Source organism: Lithobates pipiens, unplaced genomic scaffold (assembly GCF_037356315.1).
Source record: "Lithobates pipiens isolate NorthernLeopardFrog02 unplaced genomic scaffold, aLitPip1_a1.2 Scaffold_23, whole genome shotgun sequence".
In the NCBI taxonomy this organism is placed as follows: domain Eukaryota; kingdom Metazoa; phylum Chordata; class Amphibia; order Anura; family Ranidae; genus Lithobates; species Lithobates pipiens.
In genome coordinates, this window is record NW_027507785.1 from 166,609,824 (window position 1) to 166,634,324 (window position 24,501).

General features: G+C 43.2%; 1 protein-coding gene across 6 annotated transcripts in view; it reads right to left on the bottom strand.

The window, feature by feature from the left end:
• Positions 1 to 24,501, bottom strand: part of LOC143928001 (myomegalin-like) — a 426,442-nt gene that overhangs the window by 91,232 nt on the left and 310,709 nt on the right. For all 6 annotated transcript variants that reach the window (XM_077452562.1, XM_077452560.1, XM_077452558.1 and 3 more), the window contains one exon: positions 19,112 to 19,225. In XM_077452562.1, coding sequence (XP_077308688.1) covers positions 19,112 to 19,225 — 114 coding nt within the window. The remainder of the gene's footprint in view (positions 1 to 19,111; positions 19,226 to 24,501) is intronic.

Genomic DNA, 24,501 nt, shown 5'->3' on the forward strand with positions numbered 1-24,501 from the left:
TTTACATGGTCAGAAGTCACCTGCAGAAAGGAGTCTTTATGGTCACATAAAGCTTGAAAGATGCTTATTTGCATGTTCCCATTGCCCCGAAACACCAGAAATTCCTGTGGTTCGCGGTTTAGGCAGACCAGGGGGTCCAACACTGGCAGTTCAAGGCACTCCCCTTCGGCCTTGTGGCCGGCCCGAGAATCTTTACAAAGGTCCTTTCCGAGGTGGTGTCTTTCCTACACCTCCAGGGGGTAGCCTTGATCCTATATTTGGACAATATGCTAATTTACAGCCCGGCCCTAGAACAACTCCACTCAAACCGAGACAAGGTTCTATCCACTCTAGAATCTCTGGGTTGGATGGTCAGCTGGGAGAAGTCCTCCCTGGATCCCTCACAATCCAAAATCTTTCTGGGTTACCGGGTAGACTCTGTGGCCCAAAGAATCTTCCTTCCCCAAGAGAAGATTACAAAAGTGCAGAGGGCTGTGTCCACCCTTCACGAGACAGGGGAGGCCTCTTTGAGGACCATTATGAGAATTCTGGGGCTGATGTCATCTTGCATCCCAGCGGTCCACTTTTTCCAGTTTCAGAAAACATTTCTTTCAGTCTCGGCAGTCCACATAAGAGGGTCCCTTAATGCGCAGGCAGACTTTCTCAGCAGGCCACCCATTCATTAGCGAGAGTGGGAGCTGAACAACAAAGTGTTTTCTCTGGTGTGCCAATGCTTTGGCAAACCGATGATAGACTTGTTTTCTTGCAAGAAAAACAGAAAAGTTCACAAGTTCTTCTCTCTTGCCAGGGAGCAGGGCTCTCGGGGAGTCGATGCACTAGCCCAGAGCTGGGATTTTGGCCTAGCATACACGTTTCCTCCCCTGGTGCTCACCCCCCGGGTATTACAGAAGCTGTCTCGGGCAGACGGGTGCCCTATTCTAATTGCGCCCTGGTGGCCGATTCAGGGATGGTTTCCCCCTCCCGAAGTAATGGTTGATTGCTCTTCCATGGCATCTCCCCTCCAATCGCAATCTCCTCCACCAGGGACCAGTTTTTCACCCCAATCTGGAGTTTCTTTCCCTGGCAACCTGGTGTTTGAGAGGGAGATCCTCAGATGTTAGGGCTGTTCTGAGAAAGTGATTGATACCCTTTTGCTTAGTAGCAAATAGGTCACTTGACAAATTTATGCAAAAGTTTGGAAAGTCTTCTCTCGCTGGGCTCAGTCTAGAGAAGGCTCTCTCCAAGCAATTCCAATGGTCCGGGATTTTCCTAGGAGGGGCTGACCAGGGTTTAGCAGTCAATACCCTCAGAGTTTGAGGACCATTATGAGAATTCTGGGGCTGATGTCATCTTGCATCCCAGCACACAGCCCGGCCGGTCAGGAAAGGGGGTGGGGACGAGCGAGCGCTCCCCCCTCCTGAACCGTACCAGGCCGCATGCCCTCAACATAGGGGGGTGGGTGCTTTGGGGAAGGGGGGCGCCCTGAGGCCCCCCACCCCAAAGCACCTTGTCCCCATGTTGATGAGCTTAGCTGTTAGCTTCTCATTAAGTGATGTCCATTGTAGCCCGGATTTGACCCCTGTTACCTGTAGATTTCTTATGAACTTGCCTTTATGCTATTGTCTGTGTTTTGTGGTTGTCAGAACATGGATCATGAGTGTAATTGGTAATTGGAGATATTAGGGGTTTTGATTTAAGAGTGCTTTAAATGGATTCACAGGGAAATTGTTGAAAAAGAATGCGTGAAATGCTGTATACTTGCAATAATCTTTAGATAACCTGACAGATCCACCAGGTATGTAGAAATGTGCCTATTTCTGAACAACCATGAAAGCAAGTGCAGGGGTTGCCAGGTGCCACATGTGCTAGTTGGCCGGATACCATGTACCACCAAAGATGCAATTTATAAATATTTTTCACCCCTAAAACATTGGGTGAGCAAGATTTAGTGGTGTCCCAAATTTTGGTCCATTTGTCAAGTTCCAACTGTTTTCTTAAAGAGGAAGTAAACCCCGCCAAAAAAATTCTAATTTTCAAATGTTTGGATATTTATTAACATCAGCAATCATAATAGCTATAAATAATCCAAAAACGAGCGTTATAAATACCTTATTTAGAAGTTTTATATTACACTATCTTCCGGGTATCGCCCGCGCCATTGTTAGTGCTGATTTTAGAAGCCTTTGCGGACGTCATTTCCGCCCTTAGTTGGTGTCCCTCACGAAATCTCGCACATGCGCCGTAGCGTCATAACCAAGCCTCGATCTCGATTGCCGTTACTACGGCATCAGCATTTCGTCACATGAAATGCCAATCAAGGCTGTAATATATGTAGTGAACAGCATAGCTGTTTCCTTATATATATTACTCGAACATAGGCATTATAGATTTATTCAACTTAATTTAGATGTAATATCAGCTGCCTGTGTTAAGTAGTATCTGACAAGCTAAACATGTATCTGAGGGTTTACAACCACTTTAAGTCCTTTTCGAAAGTACATATTTCAAGTGGAACTTTAATAAAACAAAATGTAAAAAAAGCAAAGAGACAGGCTTTTTAATATAGGAGAGACATTCTATGTCTCTACTGCATTAACATGTCTTACCTCTCGCAACTCATCATAAAATTCTGCACATGTAGGCGTGTGACATCATCTCAGCCTGGCCAACAAGAACAGCTGAAGATCAGAAACCGGAAGATGCCCAGGAATAGGATGTCAGCAACCTGCAGGGAGCTCCTGTACACTGCATCACTGTAGTGGAGGTGTGTACAGGTCTGTGTTAAAGTGGTTGTAAACCCTTCCATATGCCCAGTGAAGAGACTGGACTCAATTGATACACAGAGATTAAACAATGCCTCCTACATAAGTTGTACCTGTCGATCTTCTCAGCCCTCTCTTCTCTGCATCTGTTCATAGTGCTGAATTATAAAGCTTGTCTGAAAGTCCAGAAAAAAAGGGGGTGGAGAGCTGAAGAGCTGAAGTGAGGAGAGCTCTGAGAGCTGATTGGAGGCACACCCCCTCCATGTAGCATACAGTAACAGAGCTGAGGCTGTTAATCAGCTGGAGATCCCTATGCTGTCATAATTTTTCTCTTGTGTCAGGAAAACTTGTTAGAAGTGATTCAAGCCGATAGCAGAGGAAAAAAGCAGCAGACGAAGATGACACTTAGTGCTCCTAATTGAGACAAGTAAACACTATGGAGGGATATGCATTGTTCATATTTCATGTTTGAGGCTTACAAGCACTTTAAGGGGCATTGGAAGTACAGCGTCTTTCAAAAGTATTTACCCCCTTGGCTTTTTACCTATTTTGTTACATTTAGTAACAATTTAGTTACATTTTTTTTAATCTGAATTATATGTGATGGATCAGAACACAATAGTCTAAGTTGGTGAAGTAAAATTAGAAAAATATATACATAAAACTATTTTTCAGAAATAAAAAATTTTTTAACTGGCATGTGTGTATATATTCACCCCCTTTGTTATGAAGCCCATAAAAAGCTCTGGTGTAACCAATTACCTTCGGAAGTCACATACCGTATTTATCCGTGTATAACAAGCACCCCAATGTAGGAGGGAAGGTTCAGGAAAAAAAACGTTTTTTTTTAAATAAACCAATTTAAAGCAAAATAATGGTCAGCGAGCATCAATGCAGCTTGATTAGTGCCCATCTGCAGCCTCAATGCAGCCTTTTCTGTTCCCATCTGCAGCTTCAGTGCAGCCTGATCTGTGCCCATCTGCAGCCTAATCAGTGCCCATCTGCAGCATTGCTCCTCACTGCAGCCTGATCAGTGTCCATCTGCAGCCTTGCCAAAATAGACAGAGTCGGATCTCCTGTGTACTCGGCTCAGCGTCATGCCCAGTCCCGCCCCTTGGCCCAGATCCTATGATGGACAAAACGCCGGTCCAATGCCGGAACGTCAATGCTAGGAGCTGTCCAGGGGGTGGGACTGGGCGTGACTATGAGCAGAGCCGAGTACACAGGAGATCTGGCTCTACCTATTTCTTCCATCCGTTCGGTGGCAGCATATTTCAGTGTATAACATACACACACGATATTCCCCCTATTTTATATACACACCTTTTTGAAAGGCCCCAGAGGCTGCAACACCTAAGCAAGAGACACCACTAACCAAACACTGCCATTTAGACCAAGGAACTCTCCAAAGAAGTAAGGGACAATGTTGTTGAGAAGTACAAGTAAGAGTTAGGTTATAAAAAAATATCCAAATCTTTGATAATCCCTAGGAGCACCATCAAATATATGATAACCAAGTGGGAAGAACATGGCAAAGCAGCAAACCTGCCAAGAGACGGCCACACACCAAAACTTACGGACCGGGCAAGGAGGGCATTAATCAGAGAGCAGGGGCGGACTGACCATTTGGCCACTCGGACACTGCCCGAGGGCCCCGGGCCACTAGGGGGCCCCATCAGGGTTGCCAACCTCAGTAAAACCAGGGACAGTATGTAAAAATCTGTGTTTTTTTTACATCTGTCTCTGAAATGTCCCTTACTGACATCCCTTTGGTCTAAAAATCCAGAGATTATAGCTGCCCCACCTCTCCAGTACCTTCTCAGCCAATAGAAACATGTCTGTGTATACTGTGTGATTGTATACTGTGTGTGTGTATACTGTGTGGTCCCATAATCTCTGATTGCCTGGGGGCCCCATAATCTCCTATTGCCCGGGGGCCCCATGAGTTGTCAGTCCGCCCCTGTCAGAGAGTCATCACAGAGGTAACCCTGTAGGAGCTGCAGAGTTCCACAGCAGAGACTGGAGTATCTGTACATAGGATGACAATAAGCCATAGAGTTGGGCTTTATGGCAGAGTGGCCAGAAGAAAGCCATTACTTTCAGCAAAAAAAACAAAATGGCATGTTTTGAGTTTGCGAAAAGGCATGTGAGAGACTCCCAAAAGGTATGGAGGAAGGTGCTCTGGTCTGATAAGACTAAAATTGAACTTTTTGGCCATCAAACAAAACGCTGTGTCTGGCGCAAACCAAACACGTCACATCACCCAAAGAACACCAGCAGTCAGGACTCGGAAATTGGCCAGGGAAAGAGGGAAAGATGGATGGTGCTAAATACAGGGATATTCTTGAGCAAAACCTGTACCACTCTGTGTGTGACTTGAGGCTAGGACGGAGGTTCATCTTCCAGCAGGACAATGACTCCAAACACACTGATAAAACAACACATGTAAATGTGTTGGAATGGCCTAGTCAAAGCCCAGGCCTCAATCCAATAGAAAATCTGTGGTCAGACTTAAAGATTGCTGTTCACAAGCGCAAACCATCCAACTTGAAGGAGCTGGTGCAGTTTTGCAAAGAGGAATGGGCAAAAATCCCAGTGGTAAGATGTGGCAAGCTCATAGAGACTTATCCAAAGTGACTTGGGGCTCTGATAGCTACAAAATGTGGCTATTCAAAGTATTGACTTTAGGGGGGTGAATAGTTACGCACATTAACTTTTTCTGTTATTTTGTCCTATTTGTTGTTTGCTGTACAATAAAAAAAAAAATAAAAAATCTTCAAAGTTGTGGGCATGTTCTGTAAATTAAATGATGCAAATTCTCAAACAATCCATGTTAATTCCAGGTTGTGAGGCAACAAAACATGAAAAATGGCAAGGGGGGGGGGGGGGTGAATACTTTTGCATGGCATTATATATTTAGATAACAAGTTGCTAAGAAGAAGAGGAATTAGCCCTGAGAAATGTGGGTCGTTCTTGCATTTGGATTTAAAGGGTATAAATGTCAGTCTCTCGCCTGATCTGTGAGCGGTGATGGAGAGGGAAGATTTACTAAAACTGGAGCACAAAGAATCTGGTGCAGCTGTGCATAGTAACCAATCAGCTTCTAACTTCAGCTTGTTCAAGTGGGGTTTAACCACAAAACCTGGAAGCTGATTGGTTACTATCCATAGCTGCACCAAATTCTGTGTGTACCAGTTTTAGTAAATCTCCCCCCACAGTGTTTGACTTACAAATATTGGAATAACAGAATTATCTAAATGATCGTCTTTTTGCAGATTGGGAAAGGGTTTTACACCTTTTGGAGAAAGCAGACAATGAAATGAAATTGATTGAGAGTCAATCCAATGCTTAAAAACACCTGGTAAGTCATATCTCAGGGTAATTATGGATTATGAATGGGGTAAATGTGGGGAGAGCAAACCACAGGGATGTTTGAGGTTATCCCACAGTTGGATAGAGGGTTAGGAGAATTTCTGTCGCAAGGGTGGAGCAATAATAGATTATGCATGGACAGTGGGTAGCAGAGTAGCATTGGACTCTTCTGACAGTCTAAAAGATCAATTAGTTTACAGGAACTATTTCCTTGTAACAAAAAAACCTGTCTGAACAGGAAACTATGGTTATGTTTCCTTGTGGAAGTTTTTATTGTAAATATGTGGTAAAAGGTAAAATCTTTAATGCTGAACTCCAGCAATACTGAAAAATTCACCTTGCATTTTGGGGCCCCCCACCCACAGCAGGGGGTAATTGTTAGTTTAATCTATAGGGGGATACAGTGAAATACTTACCTTATTTTTTTGCTTCCACAGACTTTATCACAGTTGTACAACCAGTGCCCAAAGCACTACTTCCACCTCTCAACTGGATGACGTGCTCAGATAGATAGTAGATAATAAGCTGGACTGGAGCAAGAACACTGAAGGGCCAGAGTCACCTATTTTTTGAGGAGCTTGATGTCTTTTAACATCTGCCGGTCAAACGTTGAAGATGTTTTTTGAGTCTGTGGTGGCCAGTGCTTTCCTGCATTTGGTAGCATGCTGGGAAAGCAGGCTTAACAAACTGATTTGCACGGTCAGTAATGTTGTTGGATTGGAGTTGGAGTCTTTAACCACTTGCTGACCAGCCACCATCATTATACTGCGGCAGGTTGGCACGATCCCGCGAACTGTCGTAGCAGTACGTTGGCTCCTTTAAGTGGGATAGCAGGCGTGCGCATGCTCTCGCTGCACTGCAGGGGTGCCAATGCTCGTGTTCAGCGGTCGCAATGACCACCGACCACGAGCTATCATGGGCACGAGAGGCAGAGGAAGGACGTGTGTGTGTAAACACACAAATCTCTGTTCTGTGAGGAGAGGAAATGCAGATCGTGAGTTCCTAATAGCTAGGAACCATGATCTGTCATCTCCTATAGTCAGTCCCCTCCCCCTACAGTTAGAACACACAGTCAGGGAACCCCTTGATCACCCCCTAGTGTTAACCCCTTCCCTGCCAGTGACATTTATACAGTAATCAGTGCATTTTGTAGCACTGATCGCTGTATAATTGTCATAAGTCTGCCATAATGTCTCAGTCACAATAAAAATCACCGCCATTACTAGTAAAAAAAATATAATAAAAATATTGTGGAGAGGGTGAGAGGAGTTGTCCAAGATTTAACATACTGTACCTTGAACAACAGTCTCCTTTCCAACATTGTTGCTAACCACTTCAGCCCTGGAAGATTTGGCTGCTCAATGACCAGGCCTTTTTTTGCAATACGGCACTGCGTCAATTTAACTGACAATTGCGCGGCCGTGTGACCCTGTACCCAAACAAAATTGACATTTTTTCCCCACAAATAGAGCTTTCTTTTGGTGGTATTTGACCATCTCTTGTACTTTTTGTTATAATAAATATCCCCAATCTTTTTTTTTAAAAAGCCAATTTTTTCTCAGTTTAGACTGATATGTATTCTTCTACATATTTTTGGTAATAAAAAATGCAATAAGCATATATTGATTGGTTTGCGCAAAAGTTATAGCGTCTACAAAATAGGGGATAGATTTGAGACATTTTCATATATTTTTTTTTTTTTTACTGCGATATTGCGGCAGACAAATTGGACAATTTTGACACATTTTTGGGACTATTGACAATTATACAGTCATCAGTGCTATAAAAATGCACTGATTACTGTATGTCACTGGCAGGAAAGGGTTTAACACTAGGGGGCGATCAAGGGATTAACTGTGTTCCCTAGGTGTGTTCTAACTGTAGGGAGGATGGGACTGACTAGGGGATGACAGAGATCGGTGTTCATACTTAGTATCTCCTGAAAGAACCAGGATTTGTGTGTTTGCACACACAGGTCCCGGTTCTCGCTCTGTCACGAGTGATCATCGTGCGGTCATCATGCCTGCCGGGCAGTCGCATTGGCCACGGGCACACGCTGCGGTTAGCAAGCAGTTAATCTCCTTGACAACAGTCTTTGTGCTGGACTACTATCCATGCCTTTGGTTGGAGTGTTTCTCCAATGTAAAATGGCCTTTCATGGGTCTTTACTATCACTTTGTGCTTTCTTGCATACATTTTTAACAATCTTTACAGCTGATTCAGCTTTGTCAATAGCCTGTGGATGACATGGTGAGGTAGTAACGTGCTCAAACTCCCATTCAGTGGCAAATTTTCTGAACTCAATCCTTGCAAACTGAGGGCTATTATCAGAGATCGCTGTATCTGGTTGGCTATGACGTGCAAACTAAGCCTTGCACCTCTTAATTGTAGCTTCAGTGGATAAGTCAGGAAGCAGTTCTATTTCCCAGAAGTCTGAATAATGATCGACTAATAGCAGGTATTTGCCTGCATAGTTGAATAAGTCCATACTGATAACCTGCCACGGACATGCAGGTATCTCATGTGACATCATGGTTTCTTTTTGTTGTAAATGGGCATATTTATTGCAGGTGGTACAATTAAATGGGCCAGTAAAGAGTATCACAACTTGTCTGTAGCATGCTTCACCTCCAATGTCTGGAGTGTATGCGTAATAACATCTTTGCTCTCAGTGACTTCGGCACTATGACCCTTGGACCTTTTTACAAGATACTGTTTTGTATGCTGATCTCATCTCTAAGGGACCAGTATTCCCTGAGGCCCCATTCACACCTCAGCATTTTGTAGCTTGAAGGCTGAAGCTCTAAAATGCTGGATGAGAAAAAATCAATTATTCTCTATGGTGATGGTTCACATCTCCACTGCAAATCGCCTGAAGCTCAAAAAAGTTCTGGAGCTTTTTTCGTAGCTCAATTTGGGTAGATTTGGGCGTTTTTCTGCTTTTTTACATTGGTGACCTTTTGACCTATAAAAAATGGTGGCAAAATCGCATAACTTTCTGCCTGAAAATGATACGCTCAGGTGTGAATGCAGCCTTACAATTGCAGGTACTGCCTCTTTTTCATCTGGCCACCCACACAAAAGAATAGACTTCAAAGCTTGTAAAATTGCATCACTGTTGGTGTACTGGATGAGTTGATGTAGTCGCTGATCTGTGACATTAAGATTGAAAAATGTTGTTCCTGTTGCCGCAGACAAATTGTACGATGCTCATGCTCACCACCAGGTACCACATTATCTGAAGTAGCTCTCTTTAGGGTATCACTGATATACATTTCACATCCTGGCTTGTAGTAGACAACATTGGGGTTGTAATGATGCAATGTAAGCATCACACTCTGAAAACGCTTGGGAGCACACAAAAGGTGCTTCTTGAATTTGGCTATGAGAGTTTGTGATCAGTTTCAACTGTAATTAAATCCCATCCATAAAGATAACGATGGTAGTGCTGGCAAGCAAAATTAAATACCCAAACATTTCTTCTCAATTTGAGCATAATTTTGCTCAGCTGATGAAAGAGCTCTGGACCCATTTGCAATTGGCTGACCTTCCAGCAAAAGACAACCTAGGTCATTTTTACTGGAGTCACTTTGTATCGTATCAGGCTTTGCCGCATTATAGTAGAAATGTGCACACAGAAATATTTTGTTTCGGAATTTCGTTTTCGTCCGAAAAATACATTTATTTATTGCATTCGTCCGAAAATCCAAATTCATTAAGGTTGAAGGCTTATGGTGTCTGTCGAATGTTCAAAGAAGATTCGACGGAGCAACAAGACTGTATGACTCCGTATAGTTTAGCTGCTCTGTCGAATCTTCTTAGAACTTTCAACAGACACCATAAGCCAAAGATTCAACGTTTGTATGTTTTTCACTGCTTTGTCAAATCTTTGTCGTTCATGTTGAATGTATATAGTTTAAACAGAAAATGGACTGGTGATAGTGATCACTGATCAGACAGGTAACAAGATAGGGTATATAGAATCTATATAGAATCTCAATCTATAATATAGAATCTATAATAATAAATCCTAAACACTAGTATCACTATCAAGTTCACAACACTAACACAATTGCAGCAAATTATTATGAAAAAGTTAAGTTGAACTGTAGCTTGCTTCACTATTATTCTGCTGCTGTGCTAATGCTTAATTGCTAAATAATTTAGGTTCTCTGACAAATAGACCAGCTAAGATTGACTGTCTTCTGAAGTGATTCAGTGTGTGTGTCTCTCTCTGCTAGCAATCGTAAGTGAAAGTAAGTTGGCTGTACGTGTGTACTTAGTTCTAGCTATTTTACTGCTCTTCCTCCTTGGTTACAATCAGCCAATAACATTCATCATCATCATTATTTTTATTTTACTTCCCTCACCCAATTCCAGCAGCGATCTTTTCTCTCTATGTCGAATCTTTTCTCTCTATGTCAAATCTTTTCTCTCTATGTAGAATAATCCTGGACTAATAGAGTTAAGGTTAGGCACATTCGACCACAAGTTCAATAAACACAGATTGTTATTGTCAGCATCATGTCAAATATCCTATCTATATCGAACTGTTGTCACGACGAAAATGAAAATAAAGCATTTGTTTATGTCGCATCTTTCGTTTTTCGGATTCTGCACTTTCGTTATCGTTTGTTAAAACGATAACGAAAATACCTGAAATTCAGACGAAAATGCATTCGGACGAAAACCAATGCACCCTGTCTACATTATAGTATTTCAACACTGGGGAAGAGGTGACCAAGCATTTTATATCCTCTACTGCTCAGTCATGCTTGGGAAGCCAGTGCTAAACTGCATTTTTGTCCATAAATCGCCTTAATGGCTCACACACCTCAGATAAGTGTGGCATAAATTTTGCTAGGTATGTAACAAAGCCAATAAATCTCTGTACCACTTTGGCATCAGCAGGCTGTAGCATGTCCACAATGGCTTTAATTTTATCCGGGTGTCAGCAACCACGAATCAGACTGAGACAGAAAATGCAGTAAAAATTATACCTTTTAATATAATGGTAAAAATGGTGCAGATCAGTAAATGTAGTCAATACATAGCAAGGGATTGGAAGCCAAAGTGAATAGTCAGACAAGCCAGTAAATCAGGAAACGAGAGATCAGTGTAGTTGAAGGCAGCAGAACAGGATCAAGAACCAGAAGGGAGGACAGCTGAGCAAAGTCTTTAACAGGAACACATCAGAGAATCTGCAGAAATGTTCGACCAAGGTATAGGCAAGAAAGAAATAAACAAGCAAGTTTAAATAGCCAGAAGGGTCTGGCTGTAGGCTGGACTGACGAGCAGGAAATGATCACCAGGTGAGCCACTGTGGAAAAATGAATGCTGACAATTATTTGACAGCTGAGCAGCCTGAGCACAGAGAAGAGAACTGCTGAGAGCCCATCCCTGACACTGGGCCAGCATTTAAGCCTTGTGAAGACAGGATATGTCCATGGAAACTGACTTCTTTCACTTTAAGATGCAATTTCTTTATATTAAGCCTCAGCATCACCTGTCTACAATGATCCAGTAGCACTATTAACTTTTTTTATGGTCATGCTCAGCCTCCTCATCTGTATTACAGCAACCAACTATAAGAATGTCATCAGCTATTGCCTCAATTCTGTGAAGCCCACCTTATAGTTCATGCTGCTTTTGCTGGTATACCTCAGGTGCTACAGAGACACCAAATGGTAGTTTGAGCCACCTCTTTCTGCCCCAAGGAGTCCAGAAAGCGGTCATGTAGCTACTCGTCATCCAGTTTGCACTGTAAAAAGGCATCTCTAGTATCAACAAGTGTGAAGACACGTGCTTTGGGTAGTTTGTGCAAAATATCATTGAGTGTTGGCATTAAGAATTGTGACGGTTTCAAGGCCATATTCAGAACCTTGGGATCGATACATACTCTGATCTTCTCAGGCTTTCTGATAACAACTTTTGCTGATCCAATCTGTAGGCTCTGATACTGAAGTTAGATGTCCTTCAGCTTCATATTTATCTAGTTGAGCTTTAACCTGTGGCTTAATGGTGATAGGCACATTGCGTGGGGCACATTGCACAGGTTGAATGGTAGAGACAAGTTCAAAATGAACCTCTCCTGGAACAGAGACTATTTGACCCTCAAACACATCACTGTAGGAGTGAAGAATTTGCTGTTTTGTCAGCGGCCTAGTCAGAGATTTTGCAGGCTGATTATCAACATTGTGTAGCTCAGCAGGAATACAGGCATACCCCACTTTTAAGTACACAATGGGGTTTATTTGCTAAAGCTAAAAAGTGAAAAATCAGGCTCACTTCTGCATAGAAACCGATGCGCTTCTAGGTTTTATTACCAAAGCTTAATTGAACAAGCTGGGGTTAGAGGCTCATTGGTTTCTATGCAGAAGTGAACCTGATTTTGCACTTTCCAACTTTAGTAAATAAACACTAAACATTCTTCCAAAGTGCTTTGGTTTACCACATGCAGTACAGATTTTCCCATATGCAGGACACCTTTCTTTCTCTTGTACATGCTCTTTGCCGCAATACTTGCACGATGAAGGTTTCCTCTCAAGTAAGTTGTGTAGGCGACTCTTGTGCTGAAACCTTTGCTGTTGTTTAGAGGCTGCATTGTCAATCAGTTTATCCTGCTCCAAAGCTTTCATATATTTGTCAAGTTCTGTGGTACGACATATCTCAATTTCTGTTTGTAGGTCTAAATCATGTTTCCTCAATAGGTGGTTGTGTGTGCTTTCACTAGTCATACCCAGAACTATTTTATTACACATAAGTTCATCTCTCAGAGAGCAATACTCACAGCTGGCACCATTTTCTCTTAGCCCTTGTACACACAGTCGGAGATTCCGACGGAATGTGTCCAATCGGACCGTTTTGTCGGATATTCCGACTGTGTGTGGTCTACATCGGACTGTTTCCGACGGACCAAGTTTTCCAACTTGTTGGTAAAATTTTCAGACAAAATGCTCTGATCGGACATACTCCGATCATGTGTAGAGAATTCCGATCGGACAAAGTGCCACGCATGCTCAGATCAAATTTCTACACCAAAGCTATTGACTACTAGCGTGAACGTAGTACCGTTGTAACGAAATAACGTCATCAGGTCGGATTTTCCGACAACTTTGTCCGACCGTGTGTATCCACTACAATACAGGGCACTTTCACCCCCTTCCTTCCCAGCCCAATTTTCAGCTTTCATCGCTCTTGCGCTTTCAATGACAATTGCGCGGTCATGCTACACTGTACCCAAATGAAATTGTTATCATTTTGTTCGCACAAATAGAGCTTTATTTTGGTGTTATTTATTCACGACTCCGTTTTTTATTTTTTGCGATATAAGCGCAAAAAATTTTGGAAAAAAAACAATATTTTCTTTTTTCTATTTGAAAAGAAATCCAATAAAATCAAATTTTGTTATAAATTTTAGCCAAAATGTATTCTGCTACATGTTTTTGGTAAAAAAAATTCCGCTAAGTGTATAATAATTGGTTTGTGTGATCAGGGACATATGTACGCAAATGATCATGTACATATGTGTGCAGGTGATCACGTACATATGTGTGCAGATAATCATTGGGACATGTGATTTTAGTGGGACATATGTGGGGGACATGTTTTTATTATTAGGGACATGTGTTTTTATTATTTGGGGACATGTATGTTTTGGGGACATGTGTGTTTTGGGGACATGTGTGTTTTGGGGACATATGTGGGGACTGTGTTTGTACTGTGTGGTGTGTTGTGTGTTGACACTAGACTGATGATCAGTGAGTAAAAAGCTGTAAAAATCAGCTCATACTCACTAATCATCAGCCGGCTGCAGCGTTCTGCTCTCCTCTCCTCAGCGATTACTTCCGTGTGAGGAGAGGAGAGCCGATTGCCTAGCAACCGGCTGTTTGTTTACATCACATGACGGCCGTGATTGGACACGGCCGTCATGTGATCAGGAGGGCCAATCACAGAGCCCTCCTGCCGATCTGAGATGTGCCGTGTCCAGGTGACATAAGCACATCGGGATCGCGCCGCTGCGCGGGCACGCGCGCGCGATCCCGCTACTTCTGAAGGATGTTCCTGAACGTCCTATCAGGAGTAGACGGCTCCCACCCGGCCGTATATATGCATTGGCCGGGTGGGAAGTGGGTATACAACAGTTTCGGACAAAATCTGTTTACAAAATCCGACGGACAAAATCTGACGGATTTGGTTGTCGGAATCTCCGACCATGTGTACAAGGGCTAAGTCGTGTGACAAACCTGTCTATTGATTTTAGAGGGCCTGAAGAAAACTTCTAATGCATCCAAAATGGCTTTAGTGTCTCTCTTTTGCTCCTCTGTGAGGTTCAGCTTATGTTTGTAAACATGGAGGCATTCACTGCTCATCACCCTCCTCCGTGTGGCTGCTTGCACTGCTCAAGGCTTCTTCTGATTTAACCCTGTGGCTAGGGAGTAGTCCTCAAACTTAGCCCTGAAATTGTCCCAGTTACTGCTGATATCTCCACTCACTCTCATTGCCTCAGGCAGCAGAATGCTGTTAGCTGCCATGATGCTGTTTTCCTTGCTTCAACTGCTCAGCTTCCAGGACAGTATTGCAATGGCTACAAGGCACAATCAGTTCTAAGAACTCTCACATCAAGGCTAGCAGACTCTCAGTATCAAATGTGTAGAAACAGCATGGATTCAGATACTTCTGACACCATGTTTCATGTGATGTGACTGGTTGCCGACTGGCTCACGCAGATATACTGCGGCAAAATGGCTCTCCTGGGCAAAATCCCTTTTTTTGGGCCACCAGAGAACGCGCCCACTGCAGGTGGGGGACCTGATGCATGTAGCCGCTGGCCACGCACGATTGCGTGCATGAGCGCCAGCACTGGGATTTGTGTGTGTAAACCCATCCCAATCCCAATGCGCTCATGTCACCTGGAAACGGAGCATCTTAGATCGGCAGGAGGGCTCTGTGATTGGCCCTCCTGATCACATGACGGCCTTGTCCAATCACGGCCATCATGTGATGTAAACAAAGAGCCGGTTGCTAGGCGATTGGCTCTCCTCACCCGGAAGTTGTCGGTGTGGAGAGGAGAGTAGATCTCTGCAGCCAGCTGGTGATCAGTGAGTATGAGCTGTTTTTTACAGCTTTTTTCTCACTGATCATGTCTAGTGTCACCACACATGTAAAACACACATGTCACCAAGACACATGTCCTCACATAGTAATGATCCCCAAAACACCTGTCCCCCACATATATAACAGTAAAATCACATGTCCCAATGATCATTTGCACACATAGGAAACAATTATGCAAAAGGACAAGAAAAAAGGTCTACTAGATGTGGAAGGCCACCAAAACCACATACTGACAGACCTCTACACATGTGCCCTATTCATGTGCACCCTGCTGAGACCCATGCTGAAAAAGGTAAAAAAAAATGTATAGATGTGGCCACACTTTTATTCCTATACTACACTTCCAAGTGAAGTACCACTTATACTACTGTATGCCTTCCTGTTCTTACAAACAAATTCCTTAACAGTACCCAAATGATTCTAATTATCACTCATGGAACCCCTAGCCCAAAAACCTGCTAGACCGGAGATGAGCACTTTAGGGCCCGAGCCACATCCAGCCAATTGGCTGTCCCTGTTTGGCCCATGATGGCTCCACTGTCAACATGCCTCTCTTTGCCTGTCAGGAAATTTACAAGATCAGAGAGGCACACTATCATATGCCTGTGTGGAGAGCTGCAAGCACTGAACCTGTGCTCGTGTAACCTGGACTGGTAGGCACTGGAGGATAACTGGCAGACGTGCAATTAACTAAGTCACTGATCAATACAGCATGATGGTTTGGTTCTGGCAGGAGTTCGTTGGGATGTTTCCTAGGCCAACATGTTACCTAGGAGATGTCTCAATACACTCCCGCCACTCTGCTACCCTGGCCAAGTTCTTCCAAGAGCAAGAACCAAGCCTGTGCGCTGCAGACCTTAGGAGCAGCTCATCTGTACTGCACGCTAGGATCTGCTGAAGTTCCCACTGTACTGATCTCAGGCTCTCTCCTTTCAGTGCTTTGCAGCTCTGTCAGTTATCTCCCTGAGCTTGTCAGTCACACATCAGCACTCAAAATGGCAAATCAGTTAATTGCCTGTCAGCTCCCTCACTGCTTTAACTAGCCTGCCCTCCCCAATAGTCCCAGTTTCACATGTGGCCACGTGGGAAAACAAATTGCTCACACCTTTGCTGGGCTCTTCTAATTATTGTCTTCTGGGTCTACTACCACTTATAATTAGAGAAATACACTACTGTTTTTCACTAAATGTTATTTGTTGCTTGTAAATAAGTGTCATGTACTTTGATTTAAGCCACCTCTCTGACCCATGAATCAAGTTTGTGCCAAATTAATGCTAAAGTTCCATATAAGAAAAGCATATATGAACACAGGCACTGCCCTACTAAATTCAAAAAGATATAGGCTCAGTGGTAGGTTCACTCTGACACCGGTAAACAGGTACCTCTTGCACCACAGAATTATATTTAACCCGTGATACTACTTTTTCTGTAGGTAAGAGCCCCCACCCTTCCCCGCAGTTCAGTTAGGTTAGTAAACACTGTTGGGACCAAAATGACAATTACTCTATATCTTACCTTTCATATTATTTATTCTCTGAGGTCATTTGATAATTTCTTTAAATGTTGGTGAACTTTTGATATTTTATTGTATTATTTTATTTATTGTATTTATTTGTTTACCCATTCATTATTGTGCAATATTACAATACAATACAATACAATACAATGTTTATTTTCAAATATATCTCTTCTCTTTTCTCTCTTCTTCCATAATGATACCTTCTCTTCCTCTATTGTTGTATCTACTAATTGTATTTACTCCCCAACCTGTTTCTGTCTTCTATACCCCTCCCCTTCTTCTTTTTACTATCAAAAAACACCACAATTTTTTTAATGTAAAAAAGTTAAATATTGTGAAAAATATTGGTACAAATACTGACTCTTGTGTGGTGGTCATATTAAATACAGATATGGGTCATATTTATAAAGCAGCAAATTTTACATTAACCACTTGCTTACTGGGCACTTAAACCCCCCTCCTGCCCAGACCAATTTTCAGCTTTCAGCGCTGATGCACTTTGAATGACAATTGCGTGGCCATACAAAGCTGTACCCAAATGAAATTTTTATCATTTTTTCCCACAAATAGAGCTTTCTTTTGGTGGTATTTAATTACAGCTGGGAGTTTTATTTTTTGCTAAACAAACAAAAAAAGATGCAAAAAAAAAAATTCAATTTTCTTAGTTTGTTATAAAATTTTGCAAACAGGTCATTTTTCTCCTTCATTGAAATGCGCTGATGAGGCGGCACTGGTGGGCACTGATAGGCTGCACTGGTGGGCACTAATAGGCACAGTTAAGGCGGCACTAATAGGCACAAATAAGGTGGCACCGATAGGCACAGATAAGGCAGTACTGATGGGCACAGATAAGGCGGTACTGATGGGCAAAGATGGGCACTGATGGGTGGCACTGATGGGTGGCACGGATGGGTGGCACTAAGGGGCACTGATAGGTACCACTGATAGATGGGACTGATGGGCACTGATAGGTGGCACTGATAGGTGGCTCTGATAGGTGGCACTGATGGGCACTGATGGGCAGCACTGATGGGCACTGATGGGCACTGGTAGATGACACTGATGGGCACAGATATGTGGCACTGGGGTGCAGCACTGTTTTTGAGGCAGATTTTGGGCACTGATAGGTGGCACTGTGGGCACTGATGGGTGGCACTGTGGGCACTGATGGGGGGCGATTTTTTATTAGTTAGGTGGCACTGGCAGGGGGCAGGAGGGCACTGATAAGCTGGCCGTGATCGGGACTGATGTCCCAATCACGGCCACCGGTGATCCGCTTTTTTTTCCCTCTCCATTACCGGCTCTGTTGTGTCACATGATCGGCTGTCATTGGCTGACAGCTGATCACGTGGTAAGGGGTCGGGATCGACCCCTTGCTCCGATCCGTGATCAGGCGAGTCTCATAGACTCGCTGATCACAGAGCGCGCCGCGCGAGCGTCCCTTAGGGGGCGCGCAGGCCGCTCATGCACGGGACGACGTAAATAGACGTAGTCCCGGCAAAGCAGGTCTGCGCTGTAGCCGTCATTCAGCTATAGCGCGGATCTCAAGCGGTTAACCAAACAGCCACTACAGGCAATTCAATAACTGTAATTCGAAATGCATGCTCCAAGAATATACCTGCAATGAATTTTTGGTGAATGTCACATTCAATACTTTATAAATATGCCGAAAAAGTATCCTTGATTACCTGTCACTGGATGCAGCATATCTTGAAGTGCCCATGCTCAGAAGCATTACAAAAATAAACAGACACCTTTAGCTCGCCTGGAGCCTTTTCTGTGTTTCTTTTACTTGGTCTGTCTCTCTGTTCTGATCCCCCCTTTTTCTCCCTGACCCTCCTTCCTCCCTGTCTCCCCCTGTAGCCCCTTTCTTTCGTAATTCCCTTCCCCCTTACCGTTTCGCTTCCTCAGCCCTTTATTTTTTATGATTAGATTCTGCCGGTTAGCCCTGGCGGGCAGCGGTGGGTTGTGGGCCTCCCTGGGAATGACCAGTTTCAACAAGTGTATGCTCTGTCCGCCTGGGGCCCGGCTCATCGCCCATCTCCCTCCTTTTCCCTTTCTTTATAAAACAACAAAACTTTGGGCATCTCGTTGTAATGCATGGCCTTGCGATGATTACTACCCACCTGGGTGGGATTGGTTTGCCTAATTGGTGTTGGAGGTCTTGAGAAGGGACTCTAGCCCCCGGTTCGGGAATGTTTTCTTGTTTATTTTAAGCCTATATTGGGGGTGGTCTCTATGTTTATCCCACCTGGGTGATACTGTAAGCTGTATGTTTTGAAATTCTGTATGTTCTATTGTTGTTGTCCATGTGCCTGTTATTTCAGACACAATAAAATGAAATTGGACATTCTATTATTACCTGGACTTGTTGTTTCCCGATCCATTTCATTTTCACTCTTTCCGCATGTTTCATAGCCCTGGTCCTGGAAGTCCATCTGCATCTGGCAGGTATCAGACTTCATTTGGACTTCATCTGGAAAAAAAATGAACAGTTACATAAGTGAAGGTTATAGGCCATCCCCACCTATAGCAAATAGTAAATAGAGTGAACACACAGACAATCAGAGAAAATATACACGAACAGAACACACAGACAAACTGCACACCATAACAGCACAAAGACACACACGTATATCTGATATACAGTATATCTACGCCTCCCCCTCCCCCCAGCTGTTGGATATGTAGGGCAGAAGACAGTGAGAATCAATGGTGGAATATGCATAAATTTTGTAAATTAGGTGAATTGTAAGTGCATGCATGATCATTTTTATGATTTCCATTAAACATATAACATGAAACAAATAATGTATGAAGTCTATTAACATATTTTAACAACACACAGTGCAGTCCTAAGAAAACTGATCAGTTCTGAAACACATGGACCTTGGTGTTGTAATAAACTGTATCTGATGCATTTTCTGTAACAGTCAATCTTACACAAAATATTGTGACAAAGAATTTCTTTTAATATATGAAATAGATGGATTATTTATTAAAATCATATATTTGGTATATATTATTTGGTGTTTTAATGATTAATGTTGTTCATGCTGGACATATAGTCCTATCAATTATACCGGTTTCACAGAAAGAAAAAAATGACAATAAAAAAGAAACAAAAATATGATGTGGATTTTATTGTTTCCTTTTGCCAAATAACAGTAAATGATATATAAAATAAAAAAACTAGGACTAGGCAGGCTGATAAGACTGTTTGGAATTGCAGTTCACTGCACACTGTGTTTCTGGTAGGATTAACATGTATTTTCTGTACTTGCAGAAAAAGTACTTAGACTGAAAAAAAAAAATTCTCTTTTTTTTTTTTATTGCATTCAGATCAGCTTCAATAAAGCTTTTTGTAAGGATTTCCCTTGATCTTATTTTTAATAAACTAGAGATGCAATTAAAATTGCTCATCAAGAAAAGTAGCAGCATTGCTGCAAAACATACTGCATAACATTTCATTCTTTTTTAAATCAAAGAAATATTGTGGCTTGGTTAGCACACAGAACAAAATGTGCATACTGGCAGTTTGTAAAACAAACAAATATACATATGCTATTTCACTGGTCATGTGACTTACATATGCAATAAACAGAGCGCACTTTTAATTTGCATACCGTAAATGTCTAATAAGGGAATAATCAGAAACACCGCAGTATTAATTATTTATTACTGTTTAAAGGGCTATAGGAAGATGGCTTATTATTGTAGATTTGTATATAGAGAGGCTGCTGTACTCAAGTCATTTTAGAGTCAAATATGTTTTTATCACATTTTAACAAGGTAATACATTGTCAAGCATGGAACAATTGAATATCCAGAACAGTAGGTATATATAAAACAGTCTGTATCATGGCTATATTTCAAGTAGAGACCAACTTAGATTACGTATACATTGCAAATTAGCCAATTCACATTATACATGGAGCGTTGGAAAACAACTAATGGTGGATGTAGATTTCATCACCTTTTCTGAGGCCTTGGTATGGATAACTTAGAGAAGTAGCGAAGAGGTAGAAAAAAAAGAGGGAAAGGTCGGGGGGGGGGGGGGGGGGGGAGGGGGGGTATGGAGGGAATAAGCAGACCCCGGTGCAGTGCACCAGGGCCAGACCGGGCCGGTTCAGTTTGGGGATGCCAACAAGGCTTTTAGCACATCTGAGGTAGAATAATCAATCCATATCAGCCAGCGTGCTGTAAATTTATTGAATGTATCATTATCTAAAGCTATCCTCTCTTCCATTCTCCTGATATCATTGACCATAGAAACCCAGGCAGACAAGGGAGGGGTGGCGGTAGTCTTCCAGAAAAGGGGTATAAGTTGTCTGGCGGTTGACAGGAAGAAACGGAGTAGAGTGCGTTTCTGCGAGGGTATGGAACCCGGAAGCATAGACAACAAGGCAATCTCCGGCATGGGTGCCGTAGGTCTATCGTAGAGGCTACTGTATATGGCAAAAACCTGCGACCAGAAGGGTTGTATGGCTCTGTACTCCCACCATATGTGGAGATAGCTCCCATCTGCATCCCCATATCTCCAGCATGAAGCAGGGGTGGAGGGGAAGATCCTGTGTAGTGACCTAGGGTTTCTGTACCACCTGGATAGGCGTTTGAAGTTCTTCTCCTGCGTATAACAGGAGATGGAGGATTTATGAGTGAAGTGGAATGACTTTTGCCAGTCAGTTAGTGAGAGGTCTCTTCCAAGGTCTGTGGACCACCTTCTGGTGTAAGACGGGAGCTGATCATGGATCAGTGAATGTTGTAATTTGTATAAGGAGGATAGTAAATGTTTGGGAGTTTCTAAGAGGAAACACAGCTGCTTGTAGCCCGTCAAGGGTCTGTGTGTTTGGTTAGAAGAAAATAATTTTGAGCAGAAGGAAGACATATGGAGAGCTGTAAGCCAGTTGCCACGTTCCTCTGTCATGATGAATGAACACAAAGTTGGGTGTATGAAAGTGTTTGCCGTAGACCATGTGGTGCGGAGATAGGGGCCTACCAGGTTAGATCCCATGCCCTGTGGGAGGTCTGGGTGGTCAAAGAGCAATGTGAGAGGTGAGGGGTCCAAGGATAATAGCGAGGACAGTCCTTTTTTGTACCAAAGATGTAATGCAGCCACTGTTAACGGGGATGAGTTAGATAGGAGGGGCAGTTTTAGTCCATAACCCCATAAGGCCCGGAGATCTAGACTAGAGAGATCTTGTTCGATCATAGTGGACGCCTTAGGGAAGGGTCGGGGGAACCACTCTAGGATTCTAGATAGTACAGCAGCTTTATGGTACATTTCAAAGTCTGGCAGGCCTACTCCACCTTGTGATTTGGGGTATGTCAGCAAAGTGTGATGCATGCGGGACATCCCCTGCTGCCAGATAAAGCGTATGGACAGGAATCTTAGGGAGTTGAAGAATCACTTAGGGACCTTTATAGGCACTGTCTGGAATAAGTAGAGCAATTTAGGGAGGGTGTCCATTTTAAGTGTGTTAATACGGCCGAACAAGGGTAGATTGGATGCATTCCATGTATCCAGTTCCTTGCGGATACGGGATAACAAGGTTAGATAATTAAGGTTATAAAGCTCCAATAAGTTGGATGGTATGGTGATCCCCAGGTATGAAATGCCCTTCGATCCCCATTGGAAAGAAAAATTAGTTTGTATTTGTGAAAGAGTGGAGGGTGGCAGGGAGATATTAAGGACCTCTGTCTTAGATATGTTGAGTTTAAAATTGCTGAGTTCACCAAATCTGTGGAATTCCTGCATCAAAGAGGGGAGGGATATGTGAGGTTGTTGGAGATAAACGAGGAGGTCATCGGCGCATAGCGAAAGTTTGTATTCTGATGATGGTGTCTGTATCCCTGAAATATTACTGTTTCGTCTAATAGCTATAGCGAGGTGTTCTATCACCAGTACAAAAAGTAGAGGAGATAGGGGGCAGTCCTGGCGGGTCCCGTTGGAGATGGAAAATGCGGCAGACGGGGAGCCATTGACCAGGACAGAGGCTGTGGGATGGGAATACAACGACATTACCTTGGATACAAACAAGAGACCAAGACCTATTTGTTCCAGGGAAAGGCGTAAAAATTGCCAGTTGACCTGTTTAAAGGCCTTCTCGGCATCAAAGGACAGGACACATGCTTTTACATTTTTTCGACGGATGTAAGAGATTAGGTGGATAGTTTTAGTGGTGTTGTCCCTTGCCTCCCTGCCAGGGACAAATCCCACTTGGTCTCTGTGTATAATGGAAGGTAAGAGGGGTGAGAGGCGGCTTGCTAAGATTTTCGCGAAGAGTTTGATATCTAGGTTAAGGAGAGAAATGGGTCTATAACTACCGATTTGGGAATGCCAGAGAGGGTGGCAGATAAGAGATTCTTAGAGGGGGGGTGGTTGTCGTCAATATGGTTAAATGCCGATGTGAATGGAGCAACTAATAAGTGAGCAAAAGTTTTGTAAAATCTAGGGGAGAAGCCATCAGGTCCTGGACACTTCCCAGACTTTAGCCCTTTTATGGCAAGGAGGAAGTCCAAAGTCATTAAGGGGTTATCTAGGTCAGTGGAGTCAGAAGGGTCAATTTGTGGCAAAGCCGTCTCTGAGATATAATTCTGCATGTCTGGGTGCTGTGTGTCATCCACGTGTGACTGGCTCGTGCATGTGGGGAGGTTGTATAGTTTAGTGTAGTATTGCTGGAAGGCATCAGCAATGCCACAGGGGTTGCAGATTTTTTGCTGGTTCGTAGGACAGATGTATGGTATTGGGCGCCTTGGGGGACGTGGGTGGAGCACTCTAGCCAAGTGTTGTCCGTATTTGTTAGCTAAAATATAGTGTCGGTGTCTTCCCTTGTCTCTGGCAATAAGAGAGTTTGCGTTTAAGATGCGAAGCAATTCCCTACGAGAATTGGAGAGGTCTACAAAGGTAGTGGGGTCAAGGTCTCTCTTGTGGGCCATTTCTAAGGTATGGATGGAGGATAATAGTCTGGTAATATCCACTGTTCTGGCCTTTTTCAGTCGGGAGCCGTGCTGGATAAAGATACCCCACAGCACGCATTTCAGGGCTTCCCATTTAGTAAGTGGGCTAGTGTCATCCGTGCGGTGGTCTTGTACAAAGTCCCGGATTGCTTGTTCAATAGCCGCCACGCAGGGGGTGTCTCTTAGCAGGTTGTCATTCAAGCGCCATGAAAATGTCCTATGTGATTTAGGCGGGTGAGCCAAACTTAAGTGTGCTGGGGCATGATCCGACCAGAAAATACTACCAAGAGACGTTTGCAGGGGGACATCAAGCAGGGACTAAGACACGAGAAAATAGTCAATGCGACTGTATGAATTGTGAGAAAATGAGTAGCAGCTGTAGTCCCTCTCGAATGGGTGTTGAACCCGCCAAACATTAACTAGTTGTGCAGAGTGTAGGAGTGATTTTATATGCGGGAGGTGTCCACAGCTGGGGAAAGAGTTACATTAAGGTCTCTGCCCAGAATAAAACAGGGACCACCAAAGGACAGTAATTTGTCTAGGACCATGGAGAGAAAAATCCCCTGGTCTTGGTTCGGTGCATACACATTAGCCACTGTAAAAATAGAAGATTTAAATTTTAGTTTAAGGAAAAGAAAACGACCTGAGGGATCAATTAATGAATCTATGACTTCCGGGTGAAATGATTTGTGGAAGGCTATCGATACCCCCTTAGACTTAGCGTGTGGGTTGGTGCTATGATACCATTGATGATTATAAGGGCTGTTTAGATATGGGATGGCCGAGCTCTTG